Source organism: Gymnoscopelus braueri, assembly GCF_963280865.1.
Source record: "Gymnoscopelus braueri genome assembly, chromosome: 4".
Classification (NCBI taxonomy): Eukaryota; Metazoa; Chordata; class Actinopteri; order Myctophiformes; family Myctophidae; genus Gymnoscopelus; species Gymnoscopelus braueri.
Window position 1 is genome coordinate 1,316,703 of NC_137605.1, and position 14,813 is coordinate 1,331,515.

The 14,813-nt window shown below is 43.2% G+C and overlaps 1 protein-coding gene and 1 pseudogene across 2 annotated transcripts in view; one reads left to right on the forward strand and one right to left on the reverse strand.

Moving 5' to 3' along the window:
• LOC308084327 (protein NLRC3-like) overlaps positions 1-14,813 on the reverse strand; it is a 297,537-nt pseudogene that overhangs the window by 215,157 nt on the left and 67,567 nt on the right. The gene's annotated exons all lie outside the window — the stretch shown is intronic.
• Positions 1-14,813, forward strand: part of aplp1 (amyloid beta (A4) precursor-like protein 1) — a gene marked incomplete at its 5' end in the record, with an annotated part of 76,723 nt that overhangs the window by 32,760 nt on the left and 29,150 nt on the right. Inside the window, 1 exon segment of the mRNA XM_080427179.1 lies at positions 1,787-1,966. Coding sequence (XP_080283305.1) covers positions 1,787-1,966 — 180 coding nt within the window.

Genomic DNA, 14,813 nt, shown 5'->3' on the forward strand with positions numbered 1-14,813 from the left:
TTGTCCAGGGTGTTTTAGAGAAGAAAGAAGAGTCTAGGACGTGTGGAGCGTTGTCCAGAGTGTTTTAGAGAAGAAAGAAGAGTCTAGGACATGTGGAGCGTTGTCCAGGGTGTTTTAGAGAAGAAAGAAGAGTCTAGGACATGTGGAGCGTTGTCCAGAGTGTTTTAGAGAAGAGAGAAGAGTGTAGGACGTGTGCCTGCCTGCCTGCCTGTCTGTCTGTCTGTCTGTCTGTCTGTCTGTCTGTCTGTCTGTCTGTCTGTCTGTTAGACATCTGAAATGTTTTACTTTTATTCTAGTTTTAGTTTTAGACTAAATATCGTCTACAGTTGATTTAGTCGATACAAATAGATTTTGGCGGGACGTGATGGCATCATAACACCTGATTTATACTTTGTGTGTGTGCCGAAAATAGACCATCTACAAGCTTGTAGATCTGCTATTTCTGGAGCGTTTTTATTTGTTGACCTCATGGTTTTTGTCCACGAAATTAACACTGGTGTCTCCCTCTCTCTCTGTGTCTGTCTGCCTGTCTCTCTCTCTGCCTGTCTCTCTCTCTCTGCCTGTCTCTCTCTCTGCCTGTCTCTCTCTCTGTGTCTCCCTCTCTCTCTGTGTCTGTCTGCCTGCCTGTCTCTCTCTCTGCCTGTCTCTCTCTCTGCCTGTCTCTCTCTCTGCCTGTGTCTCTCTCTCTGCCTGTCTCTCTCTCTGCCTGTCTCTCTCTCTGCCTGCCTGTCTCTCTCTCTGCCTGCCTGTCTCTCTCTCTGCCTGTCTCTCTCTCTGCCTGTCTCTCTCTCTGCCTGTGTCTCTCTCTCTGCCTGTCTCTCTCTCTGCCTGTCTCTCTCTCTGCCTGCCTGTCTCTCTCTCTCTGCCTGTCTCTCTCTCTGCCTGTCTCTCTCTCTGCCTGTGTCTCTCTCTCTGCCTGTCTCTCTCTCTGCCTGTCTCTCTCTCTCTGCCTGCCTGTCTCTCTCTCTGCCTGTCTCTCTCTCTGCCTGTCTCTCTCTCTGCCTGTGTCTCTCTCTCTGCCTGTCTCTCTCTCTGCCTGTCTCTCTCTCTGCCTGTCTCTCTCTCTGCCTGTCTCTCTCTCTCTACCTGTCTCTCTCTCTGCCTGTCTCTCTCTCTGCCTGTCTCTCTCTCTCTGCCTGTCTCTCTCTCTCTGCCTGTCTCTCTCTCTCTGCCTGTCTCTCTCTCTCTGCCTGTCTCTCTCTCTGCCTGTCTCTCTCTCTCTGCCTGTCTCTCTCTCTCTCTGCCTGTCTCTCTCTCTCTCTCTGTCTCTCTCTCTCTGTGTCTCTCTCTCTGCCTGTCTCTCTCTCTGCCTGTCTCTCTCTCTCTGCCTGTCTCTCTCTCTGCCTGTGTCTCTCTCTCTGCCTGTCTCTCTCTCTCTCTCTCTGTCTCTCTCTCTCTCTCTGTGTCTCTCTCTCTGCCTGTCTCTCTCTCTCTCTGCCTGTCTCTCTCTCTGCCTGTCTCTCTCTCTGCCTCTCTCTCTCTCTCTCTGTCTCTCTCTCTCTCTCTGTCTCTCTCTCTCTGTCTCTCTGCCTGCCTGTCTCTCTCTCTGCCTGTCTCTCTCTCTGCCTGTCTCTCTCTCTCTCTGCCTGTCTCTCTCTCTCTGCCTGTCTCTCTCTCTCTGCCTGTCTCTCTCTCTCTGCCTGTCTCTCTCTCTGCCTGTCTCTCTCTCTCTGCCTGTCTCTCTCTCTGCCTGTCTCTCTCTCTGCCTGTCTCTCTCTCTGCCTGTCTCTCTCTCTCTCTGTCTCTCTCTCTGCCTGTCTCTCTCTCTGCCTGTCTCTCTCTCCAGGCTCTAACAGAGGTGAACGGGCCCTCCTCTCCTGTGCTCCTGGCAGAGCCTCAGATCGCCATGTTCTGCGGTCGCCCGCTGCTGCACATGAACGCAGAGACGGGGAAGTGGTCCCCGGACCCCCAGGGCCGGCAGGGATGCTTCACCGAGCCCGGGCAGATCCTGTCCTACTGCCAGGAGGTAAGACCACCCGCCCGGAGCTCAACGACAACAACAACAACAACAACAACAGGGGCACTCGGGTGGTGCAGGGGTTAAGTAGCTGTCCACCACCACAAGGGTCTAGACCAAGGACCCCTTAGCTGAGAGACAGATGAAGCAGGGACCCCTTAGCTGAGAGAGAGAGAGATGAAGCAGGGACCCCTTAGCTGAGAGAGAGAGAGATGAAGCAGGGACCCCTTAGCTGAGAGAGAGAGAGATGAAGCAGGGACCCCTTAGCTGAGAGAGATGAAGCAGGGACCCCTTAGCTGAGAGAGATGAAGCAGGGACCCCTTAGCTGAGAGAGAGATGAAGCAGGGACCCCTTAGCTGAGAGAGAGATGAAGCAGGGACCCCTTAGCTGAGAGAGAGAGAGATGAAGCAGGGACCCCTTAGCTGAGAGAGATGAAGCAGGGACCCCTTAGCTGAGAGAGATGAAGCAGGGACCCCTTAGCTGAGAGAGATGAAGCAGGGACCCCTTAGCTGAGAGAGAGATGAAGCAGGGACCCCTTAGCTGAGAGAGATGAAGCAGGGACCCCTTAGCTGAGAGAGAGAGAGATGAAGCAGGGACCCCTTAGCTGAGAGAGATGAAGCAGGGACCCCTTAGCTGAGAGAGATGAAGCAGGGACCCCTTAGCTGAGAGAGATGAAGCAGGGACCCCTTAGCTGAGAGAGAGATGAAGCAGGGACCCCTTAGCTGAGAGAGATGAAGCAGGGACCCCTTAGCTGAGAGAGAGAGAGATGAAGCAGGGACCCCTTAGCTGAGAGAGATGAAGCAGGGACCCCTTAGCTGAGAGAGATGAAGCAGGGACCCCTTAGCTGAGAGAGAGATGAAGCAGGGACCCCTTAGCTGAGAGAGAGATGAAGCAGGGACCCCTTAGCTGAGAGAGAGATGAAGCAGGGACCCCTTAGCTGAGAGAGATGAAGCAGGGACCCCTTAGCTGAGAGAGATGAAGCAGGGACCCCTTAGCTGAGACAGAGATGAAGCAGGGACCCCTTAGCTGAGAGAGAGATGAAGCAGGGACCCCTTAGCTGAGAGAGAGATGAAGCAGGGACCCCTTAGCTGAGAGAGAGATGAAGCAGGGACCCCTTAGCTGAGAGAGATGAAGCAGGGACCCCTTAGCTGAGACAGAGATGAAGCAGGGACCCCTTAGCTGAGAGAGAGATGAAGCAGGGACCCCTTAGCTGAGACAGAGATGAAGCAGGGACCCCTTAGCTGAGAGAGATGAAGCAGGGACCTCTTAGCTGAGAGATAGAGATGAAGCAGGGACCCCATATTGTAAAAAAAAAACTGTGTTGCAGATTAAACCTTTTCATACAGTTTTCATAAAAAGCTTCATAGCCTATCCATCACATTCTCATAGATAGGCGTCAGTTATTACCATTCTGTCCTTTTCACTGCCTAATGCATCGCTATAGGACTACAGAAACTAAAAGGCCCGCATTGGAGCTTCAAATACAACTAGAATCAAGATTTTGGCCATTTGTCTCTGTGTCTTACCTGGTAGCAACGCAGCGCTTAACTAATAATATATAACTTCCTGTGATTGAATCCCACAGTTTTTTTCATAGTTTTTGTGAGGTTAGAGTAAGGTTAGGTTATGTTTTGCTGTGGGAGGAGCTAGGGGAGCGAGGAGAGAGAGGGGAGGAGCTAGGGGTGGAGCGAGGAGAGGAGCTAGGGGAGCAAGGGGAGAGAGGGGAGGAGCTAGGGGAGGAGCGAGGGGAGGGAGGGGAGAGAGGGGAGAGAGGGGAGAGAGGGGAGGAGCTAGGGAGCGAGGGGAGAGAGGGGAGAGAGGAGAGAGAGGGGAGGAGCTAGGGAGCGAGGGGAGAGAGGGGAGAGAGGGGAGAGAGGGGAGAGAGGGGAGGAGCTAGGGAGCGAGGGGAGAGAGGGGAGGAGCTAGGGGAGCGAGGGGAGTGAGGAGGGAGTGATCACAGCAGTGACCACAGGCCCTGGAAGAGAAGCTTAATGACCAGGCAGCCAGAGCAGATCGATAGAGAGGCTGCTAACATCAGCATGATCACAATTACAACGACCTGGATGTCTGTCTGCCTCCTGGAGGGTTCTGCACCTGGTCCACTGTGGTTCTGCACCTGGTCCACTGTGGTTCTGCACCTGGTCCACTGTGGTTCTGCACCTGGTCCTTATATAAATTCTTACAATGGCCAATAGATGCTATACTAGCGGCTAGTCCTTCACTAGCCAATCGCTGGAGCGAGTTAGAATGTGACTAGGTTTCTGACGTGGCATGGATGAGATATATGTTTTTTTTCCAACCAGGGCTTTATAGTTAGGGTGTCCATTTGGTTCTTTCAGAGATACTTTCAGTGTTTCAGACCTGTAAGGGTTCATTTGGTTCTATGTGTACACTCTCAGAGTTACAGATCTGTAAGGGTACATTTGGTTCTATTTGTACACTCTCAGAGTTACAGACCTGTAAGGGTCCATTTGGTTCTATTTGTACACTCTCAGAGCTACAGACCTGTAAGGGTCCATTTGGTTCCATGTGTACACTCTCAGAGTTACAGACCTGTAAGGGTCCATTTGGTTCTATGTGTACACTCTCAGAGTTACAGACCTGTAAGGGTCCATTTGGTTCTATTTGTACACTCTCAGAGTTACAGACCTGTAAGGGTCCATTTGGTTCTATTTGTACACTCTCAGAGCTACAGACCTGTAAGGGTCCATTTAGAACCCCTCAAGGAACCCTGAGAGTCCCCGGACCTCAGTTTGAGAACCACTGGTCTGCTGTATATAAAACACAAAGCACAAAGCTGATTAAAGTCCTGTCTTACGTCATCTATATACAGTATTTAATGATATATACTGTAGAGTGAGGTCTGAAGGAAATATACCAGACGTCTGTCTGTATGTGTTTACTGTTTGTGCTGCCGTCTGTCTGGTCTCCCTCTACGTCTGTGAGACGTAGGTCATATTATTACATAATGGCCTAATCATAATTATTTGAGATGAACACAATTATTTTGCATCATCATTATCGTTTCCATGTTGAAAAATGTTCACACATTTTCAAACATGTTCCAAACAATAGCAGAAATAGCAGATCAAATAAGCTTGTCAGTCATTTATTTCCGCTATTTTAACTTATTTTTTTAAGTATAAAATGTCAGTAATTTATTTGTAAATTTAGGTTATTTGACATATCTGGGAACATTCACCCCAAAAGGTTTGGTGTAGAGAGCAGACCAAGTACAGAGCCAACAGTTTACTAAGCACTGAGGGTTTAAAGGTTAAATGTCTGAAAATACACATTAACATGAATCCAACAATGTGTAAATAAACACATGAATCAACACTGATGACAGTGTCTGTCTCTGTCAAACAGGTCTATGAAGCTTTTTATGAAATCTATGAACACGTTTAATCTGCAACACAATGTAATGTTGTGGAGGACGGGGGTCCCTGCTTCATTCTCTCAGCTGAGGGGTCCTTGGGATGAAACACGTTGAAGATCCCTGCTGTAGATTCAAAGTCCTATAGATAATAAAAGTATTAAATGAAATGAAAAAGGCTTCAGAAGCAGATCTCAGTGTTTTAGTGTTTGTGCTGCATTATGTCTGTTACCTTCCTGCTCCTTGCTCCACCTGCTGGTGAAACCAGGTTACTGCAGGCAAGTGGTGGACAGTAACAAAGTACAGTTTAGTTTGTACTTGAGTACAATTTAGAGGTATTTATTTTATATTCAAATACTCTTTACATACACTTTAGATTGTTATTACAAAACCCTACATTGAAAATAGCAGATCCACAAGCTCTCGACGCGTTGTGAGCTTGTATATCTGCATTTTTCCAAATATTTTGAAAATTTTTTTATTTTTCCGTTGGCACCCCACTGTAAGCATATGTTGGTATGCACACAACACCTTGTGCCTTTAATCAAGTATATGTTTGAATGGGAATATAGGCCAGAAGCCTGAATACAGGACTATTTACCGTGTGGTAAATAACTAAACCATTTACAATGTATTCATTTATCAGACACTCTTTATCCAGAGTGACTTACAGTAAACAAGGTAAACACATACATAGAATACAGAGAGACAGTGTAGTGTCTCAGTAAACTATAGGATCATAGAATACAGAGACAGTGTAGTGTCTCAGTAAAGTATAGGATCATAGAATACAGAGAGACAGTGTAGTGTCTCAGTAAACTATAGGATCATAGAATACAGAGACAGTGTAGTGTCTCAGTAAACTATAGGATCATAGAATACAGAGAGACAGTGTAGTGTCTCAGTAAACTATAGGATCATAGAATACAGAGACAGTATAGTGTCTCAGTAAACTATAGGATCATACAATACAGAGACAGTGTAGTGTCTCAGTAAACTATAGGATCATAGAATACAGAGAGACAGTGTAGTGTCTCAGTTAACTATAGGATCATAGAATACAGAGAGACAGTGTAGTGTCTCAGTAAACTATAGGATCATAGAATACAGAGAGACAGTGTTGTGTTTCTGTAAACTATAGGATCATAGAATACAGAAAGACAGTGTAGTGTCTCAGTAAACTATAGGATCATAGAATACAGAGAGACAGTGTAGTGTCTCAGTTAACTATAGGATCATAGAATACAGAGAGACAGTGTAGTGTCTCAGTAAACTATAGGATCATAGAATACAGAGAGACAGTGTAGTGTCTCTGTAAACTATAGGATCATAGAATACAGAAAGACAGTGTAGTGTCTCAGTAAACTATAGGATCATAGAATACAGAGAGACAGTGTAGTGTCTCAGTAAACTATAGGATCATACAATACAGAGACAGTGTAGTGTCTCAGTAAACTATAGGATCATAGAATACAGAGAGACAGTGTAGTGTTTCAGTAAACTATAGGATCATAGAATACAGAGAGAAAGTGTAGTGTCTCAGTAAACTATAGGATCATAGAATACAGAGAGACAGTGTAGTGTCTCAGTAAACTATAGGATCATAGAATACAGAGACAGTGTAGTGTCTCAGTAAACTATAGGATCATAGAATACAGAGAGACAGTGTAGTGTTTCAGTAAACTATAGGATCATAGAATACAGAGACAGTGTAGTGTTTCAGTAAACTATAGGATCATAGAATACAGAGAGACAGTGTAGTGTCTCAGTTAACTATAGGATCATAGAATACAGAGAGACAGTGTAGTGTCTCAGTTAACTATAGGATCATAGAATACAGAGAGACAGTGTAGTGTCTCAGTAAACTATAGGATCATAGAATACAGAGAGACAGTGTAGTGTCTCAGTTAACTATAGGATCATAGAATACAGAGAGACAGTGTAGTGTCTCAGTTAACTATAGGATCATAGAATACAGAGAGACAGTGTAGTGTTTCAGTAAACTATAGGATCATAGAATACAGAGAGACAGTGTAGTGTCTCAGTTAACTATAGGATCATAGAATACAGAGAGACAGTGTAGTGTCTCAGTTAACTATAGGATCATAGAATACAGAGACAGTGTAGTGTCTCAGTAAACTATAGGATCATAGAATACAGAGAGACAGTGTAGTGTCTCTGTAAACTATAGGATCATAGAATACAGAAAGACAGTGTAGTGTCTCAGTAAACTTTAGGATCATAGAATACAGAGAGACAGTGTAGTGTCTCAGTAAACTATAGGATCATACAATACAGAGAGACAGTGTAGTGTCTCAGTAAACTATAGGATCATAGAATACAGAGAGACAGTGTAGTGTCTCAGTAAACTATAGGATCATAGAATACAGAGAGACAGTGTAGTGTCTCAGTAAACTATAGGATCATAGAATACAGAGAGACAGTGTAGTGTCTCAGAAAACTATAGGATCACAGATAAACCAAGAACCTAGCATCAGTCTAAACAGTATATTATCTAAATAATAATCTGTACATAATAAACTATAGGATACCAGGTAAACAATGAACCTAGCATCAGTCGAAACAATAATAATAATGTGACAATAAAGCTGATTCTGATTCATTTCTGATTCTGAAATAATATAATATCAAAATAATAATATGTAGGTAAACAATGAACCTAACATCAGTCTAAATAATATAATATGAAAATAATAATCTGTCCATTGAAACTACAGTATATAGGAATGCAGGTAAATTAACCTAGCATCATATAATATGCTATCTAAAAAACTATTTTTTTTAAACGTTTTGGACAAGAAAAACTAAAACAACCCTATAACACCATGCTCCAGGCCAGCAGCCATACAGGCCGGCAGTGTGCGTCTGAGTCGACTGTAATGCGATTAGCAGAACATTATGAATCTATGATTGCTTTTTTTCCCCACCAAAGCCCATAAAGCCGTTCTATTTTCCTCTTGACATGATGATGATGATGATGTGGAGAAGGCCTTAGAGACTTTCAGACCATTAAGCTTTATTAAAAGGATTGTGTGTGGAATTATTTGACCTATATTCTAATTGAATGTATTCACATGTGAAATTGGTCATATTGAAAAGATGGCGGGGGTTGTACAATAGGCCACGCCTAAAAGCATGGAGGAGAAGTGAAGACGCACGACTCTCTCCCCTCTTTATGTCTGATTTACACGTGTGTTGCGCGTCGTGTCGCCCACCAAACATAGCAGATCTACAAGCCCACAACACATCGCAGCGCACAGAGATGTGTTCGGCTGTTTTCGGTGAGCGACACAGTCAGATGCGCAACTCTGTTTAAATAACCACTTTAAGCCTATAGTTCATACATGGGCAACTGGCGGCCCAGGGGCCACATGCGGCCCCCCACCTCCACTTAATGCGGCTCACAGGTTAATATCAGAATAGTGATATATTATTGATTACAGCTGTTATGATTCCAAACATGACCCGCTTTAATAACTTCAGTCTATATTAGTAGCTTAATGACTAGTATTAATATTCTATTGTCTGTTTTATGTCCAATGTATTTGTATTTAAGTTCATAAAGTTAACATAAATATAACTAAATGCATTTGAAATTAAACAAAAATTTAACTTTTCAGGATTCCAATAAGAAAATAGTTGTGACATAGAATGGTGAAGTACGGCATTTATTTACAAAAATTTCTAAATACAAGACAAGAGGTGTCTGCCCGACGATATGCAATGTGGAGTGAGTGTGTTAATATACTGTAGTGGCCCTCTGGAGTGAGTGTGTTAATATAGTGTCCCTCTGGAGTGAGTGTGTTAATATAGTGTCCCTCTGGAGTGAGTGTGTTAATATAGTGTTCCTCTGGAGTGAGTGTGTTAATATAGTGTCCCTCTGGAGTGAGTGTGTTAATTAAGCAATATTACACGAGAGGGTGTGCTTTACCGTCATTATTAGCACGCCTGTGATGCGGTCAGGAACGAGGCGCAGCCGAGTTCCGCCGCGATCACAGAAGTGCTAATAATGTAAGGTAAAGCACACCCTCGAGTGTAATATTGCGATTATACAACAGTTACCAACAAAACACATCCAAATGTATTGATATTGTGGGGCAATTCATAATAAAAAAAATTCGCTTATCCGTTTCCCTGTAAAGAGAAGAGTTTATTTGACTGAGACAAAATAGTCCCTGTGGCAGCGCAGCACTCTGTCTCTCTGACTCTCGTCTCATCAACACAGCTGATTCCAGTAGGCTATATGCTCCGTCGTACGATCGTGTTACGTGGCCAAAATAACTGATCTACAAGCTCACAACGCGTCAAGATGGCGATGCCTTGTGAACTTGTAGATCGGCTATTTTTGCCGTGCGATACCTTCGTACGATAAAGTATAACATACACTGGACTGTTAACGAAATGGGAGTAATTTTACTTTAACACAGGAGGATATTTATACAGTATGGATGTTACCATTGAAATAAAGCACACTTTTTTCCAGTTATTCCTTTTATTATAGGATTTTAGGCGATTTAGTGTGCTCTCTTCTAACCATTGATCAACAGTAAGTCCACCAAATAAGTCAAAATTAACAACATAGTCCATCTTGCGTAGCTGTTTGTTCTCCGCCCGGTGGAGGCGGTGGGTACTGTCTGTTTGTTTTCCTACCGTGGGACAGTCACAGCGTGACTTCACAGCACAGCTGTGTCATATATGGTCTAATCAGGTGCGGACTGATTTATTTAATGTGATTAGGCCCGTGATATGATGCTGGTTTGAAGCACGGCTAGAAAGCTATTTCAACCAATCAGATTGCTTGGTCGGAACTACCTGTTGTATAATATAGTGTTCCTCTGGAGTGAGTGTGTTAATATAGTGTTCCTCTGGAGTGAGTGTGTTAATATAGTGTTCCTCTGGAGTGAGTGTGTAAATATAGTGTTCCTCTGGAGTGAGTGTGTTAATATAGTGTTCCTCTGGAGTGAGTGTGTTAATATAGTGTTCCTCTGGAGTGAGTGTGTAAATATAGTGTCTCTCTGGAGTGAGTGTGTTAATATAGTGTTCCTCTGGAGTGAGTGTGTAAATATAGTGTTCCTCTGGAGTGAGTGTGTTAATATAGTGTTCCTCTGGAGTGAGTGTGTTAATATAGTGTTCCTCTGGAGTGAGTGTGTAAATATAGTGTCTCTCTGGAGTGAGTGTGTTAATATAGTGTTCCTCTGGAGTGAGTGTGTTAATATAGTGTCCCTCTGGAGTGAGTGTGTAAATATAGTGTTCCTCTGGAGTGAGTGTGTTAATATAGTGTTCCTCTGGAGTGAGTGTGTTAATATAGTGTTCCTCTGGAGTGAGTGTGTAAATATAGTGTTCCTCTGGAGTGAGTGTGTTAATATAGTGTCCCTCTGGAGTGAGTGTGTAAATATAGTGTTCCTCTGGAGTGAGTGTGTTAATATAGTGTCCCTCTGGAGTGAGTGTGTTAATATAGTGTTCCTCTGGAGTGAGTGTGTTAATATAGTGTCCCTCTGGAGTGAGTGTGTAAATATAGTGTTCCTCTGGAGTGAGTGTGTTAATATAGTGTCCCTCTGGAGTGAGTGTGTAAATATAGTGTTCCTCTGGAGTGAGTGTGTAAATATAGTGTCTCTCTGGAGTGAGTGTGTTAATATAGTGTTCCTCTGGAGTGAGTGTGTAAATATAGTGTTCCTCTGGAGTGAGTGTGTTAATATAGTGTTCCTCTGGAGTGAGTGTGTTAATATAGTGTCCCTCTGGAGTGAGTGTGTTAATATAGTGTTCCTCTGGAGTGAGTGTGTTAATATAGTGTCCCTCTGGAGTGAGTGTGTTAATATAGTGTCCCTCTGGAGTGAGTGTGTTAATATAGTGTCCCTCTGGAGTGAGTGTGTTAATATAGTGTCCCTCTGGAGTGAGTGTGTTAATATAGTGTTCCTCTGGAGTGAGTGTGTTAATATAGTGTTCCTCTGGAGTGAGTGTGTTAATATAGTGTCCCTCTGGAGTGAGTGTGTTAATATAGTGTCCCTCTGGAGTGAGTGTGTTAATATAGTGTTCCTCTGGAGTGAGTGTGTAAATATAGTGTTCCTCTGGAGTGAGTGTGTAAATATAGTGTCTCTCTGGAGTGAGTGTGTTAATATAGTGTTCCTCTGGAGTGAGTGTGTAAATATAGTGTTCCTCTGGAGTGAGTGTGTTAATATAGTGTTCCTCTGGAGTGAGTGTGTTAATATAGTGTTCCTCTGGAGTGAGTGTGTAAATATAGTGTCTCTCTGGAGTGAGTGTGTTAATATAGTGTTCCTCTGGAGTGAGTGTGTTAATATAGTGTCCCTCTGGAGTGAGTGTGTAAATATAGTGTTCCTCTGGAGTGAGTGTGTTAATATAGTGTTCCTCTGGAGTGAGTGTGTTAATATAGTGTTCCTCTGGAGTGAGTGTGTAAATATAGTGTTCCTCTGGAGTGAGTGTGTTAATATAGTGTCCCTCTGGAGTGAGTGTGTAAATATAGTGTTCCTCTGGAGTGAGTGTGTTAATATAGTGTCCCTCTGGAGTGAGTGTGTTAATATAGTGTTCCTCTGGAGTGAGTGTGTTAATATAGTGTCCCTCTGGAGTGAGTGTGTAAATATAGTGTTCCTCTGGAGTGAGTGTGTTAATATAGTGTCCCTCTGGAGTGAGTGTGTAAATATAGTGTTCCTCTGGAGTGAGTGTGTAAATATAGTGTCTCTCTGGAGTGAGTGTGTTAATATAGTGTTCCTCTGGAGTGAGTGTGTAAATATAGTGTCTCTCTGGAGTGAGTGTGTTAATATAGTGTTCCTCTGGAGTGAGTGTGTAAATATAGTATTCCTCTGGAGTGAGTGTGTAAATATAGTGTCTCTCTGGAGTGAGTGTGTAAATATAGTGTTCCTCTGGAGTGAGTGTGTAAATATAGTGTTCCTCTGGAGTGAGTGTGTTAATATAGTGTTCCTCTGGAGTGAGTGTGTTAATATAGTGTTCCTCTGGAGTGAGTGTGTAAATATAGTGTCCCTCTGGAGTGAGTGTGTAAATATAGTGTCCCTCTGGAGTGAGTGTGTTAATATAGTGTTCCTCTGGAGTGAGTGTGTAAATATAGTGTCCCTCTGGAGTGAGTGTGTAAATATAGTGTCCCTCTGGAGTGAGTGTGTTAATATAGTGTTCCTCTGGAGTGAGTGTGTTAATATAGTGTCCCTCTGGAGTGAGTGTGTTAATATAGTGTTCCTCTGGAGTGAGTGTGTTAATATAGTGTCCCTCTGGAGTGAGTGTGTAAATATAGTGTTCCTCTGGAGTGAGTGTGTTAATATAGTGTCCCTCTGGAGTGAGTGTGTTAATATAGTGTTCCTCTGGAGTGAGTGTGTTAATATAGTGTCCCTCTGGAGTGAGTGTGTAAATATAGTGTTCCTCTGGAGTGAGTGTGTTAATATAGTGTCCCTCTGGAGTGAGTGTGTAAATATAGTGTTCCTCTGGAGTGAGTGTGTAAATATAGTGTCTCTCTGGAGTGAGTGTGTTAATATAGTGTTCCTCTGGAGTGAGTGTGTAAATATAGTGTCTCTCTGGAGTGAGTGTGTTAATATAGTGTTCCTCTGGAGTGAGTGTGTAAATATAGTGTTCCTCTGGAGTGAGTGTGTAAATATAGTGTCTCTCTGGAGTGAGTGTGTAAATATAGTGTTCCTCTGGAGTGAGTGTGTTAATATAGTGTCCCTCTGGAGTGAGTGTGTAAATATAGTGTTCCTCTGGAGTGAGTGTGTTAATATAGTGTCCCTCTGGAGTGAGTGTGTTAATATAGTGTTCCTCTGGAGTGAGTGTGTTAATATAGTGTCCCTCTGGAGTGAGTGTGTAAATATAGTGTTCCTCTGGAGTGAGTGTGTTAATATAGTGTCCCTCTGGAGTGAGTGTGTAAATATAGTGTTCCTCTGGAGTGAGTGTGTAAATATAGTGTCTCTCTGGAGTGAGTGTGTTAATATAGTGTTCCTCTGGAGTGAGTGTGTAAATATAGTGTCTCTCTGGAGTGAGTGTGTTAATATAGTGTTCCTCTGGAGTGAGTGTGTAAATATAGTGTTCCTCTGGAGTGAGTGTGTAAATATAGTGTCTCTCTGGAGTGAGTGTGTAAATATAGTGTTCCTCTGGAGTGAGTGTGTAAATATAGTGTTCCTCTGGAGTGAGTGTGTTAATATAGTGTTCCTCTGGAGTGAGTGTGTTAATATAGTGTTCCTCTGGAGTGAGTGTGTAAATATAGTGTCCCTCTGGAGTGAGTGTGTAAATATAGTGTCCCTCTGGAGTGAGTGTGTTAATATAGTGTTCCTCTGGAGTGAGTGTGTAAATATAGTGTCCCTCTGGAGTGAGTGTGTAAATATAGTGTCCCTCTGGAGTGAGTGTGTTAATATAGTGTTCCTCTGGAGTGAGTGTGTTAATATAGTGTCCCTCTGGAGTGAGTGTGTTAATATAGTGTTCCTCTGGAGTGAGTGTGTTAATATAGTGTCCCTCTGGAGTGAGTGTGTAAATATAGTGTTCCTCTGGAGTGAGTGTGTTAATATAGTGTCCCTCTGGAGTGAGTGTGTTAATATAGTGTTCCTCTGGAGTGAGTGTGTAAATATAGTGTTCCTCTGGAGTGAGTGTGTAAATATAGTGTCTCTCTGGAGTGAGTGTGTTAATATAGTGTTCCTCTGGAGTGAGTGTGTAAATATAGTGTCTCTCTGGAGTGAGTGTGTTAATATAGTGTTCCTCTGGAGTGAGTGTGTAAATATAGTGTTCCTCTGGAGTGAGTGTGTAAATATAGTGTCTCTCTGGAGTGAGTGTGTAAATATAGTGTTCCTCTGGAGTGAGTGTGTAAATATAGTGTTCCTCTGGAGTGAGTGTGTTAATATAGTGTTCCTCTGGAGTGAGTGTGTTAATATAGTGTTCCTCTGGAGTGAGTGTGTAAATATAGTGTCCCTCTGGAGTGAGTGTGTAAATATAGTGTCCCTCTGGAGTGAGTGTGTAAATATAGTGTTCCTCTGGAGTGAGTGTGTAAATATAGTGTCCCTCTGGAGTGAGTGTGTAAATATAGTGTCCCTCTGGAGTGAGTGTGTTAATATAGTGTTCCTCTGGAGTGAGTGTGTTAATATAGTGTCCCTCTGGAGTGAGTGTGTTAATATAGTGTTCCTCTGGAGTGAGTGTGTTAATATAGTGTCCCTCTGGAGTGAGTGTGTTAATATAGTGTTCCTCTGGAGTGAGTGTGTTAATATAGTGTTCCTCTGGAGTGAGTGTGTTAATATAGTGTTCCTCTGGAGTGAGTGTGTTAATATAGTGTTCCTCTGGAGTGAGTGTGTAAATATAGTGTCCCTCTGGAGTGAGTGTGTAAATATAGTGTTCCTCTGGAGTGAGTGTGTAAATATAGTGTCCCTCTGGAGTGAGTGTGTAAATATAGTGTCCCTCTGGAGTGAGTGTGTAAATATAGTGTTCCTCTGGAGTGAGTGTGTAAATATAGTGTTCCTCTGG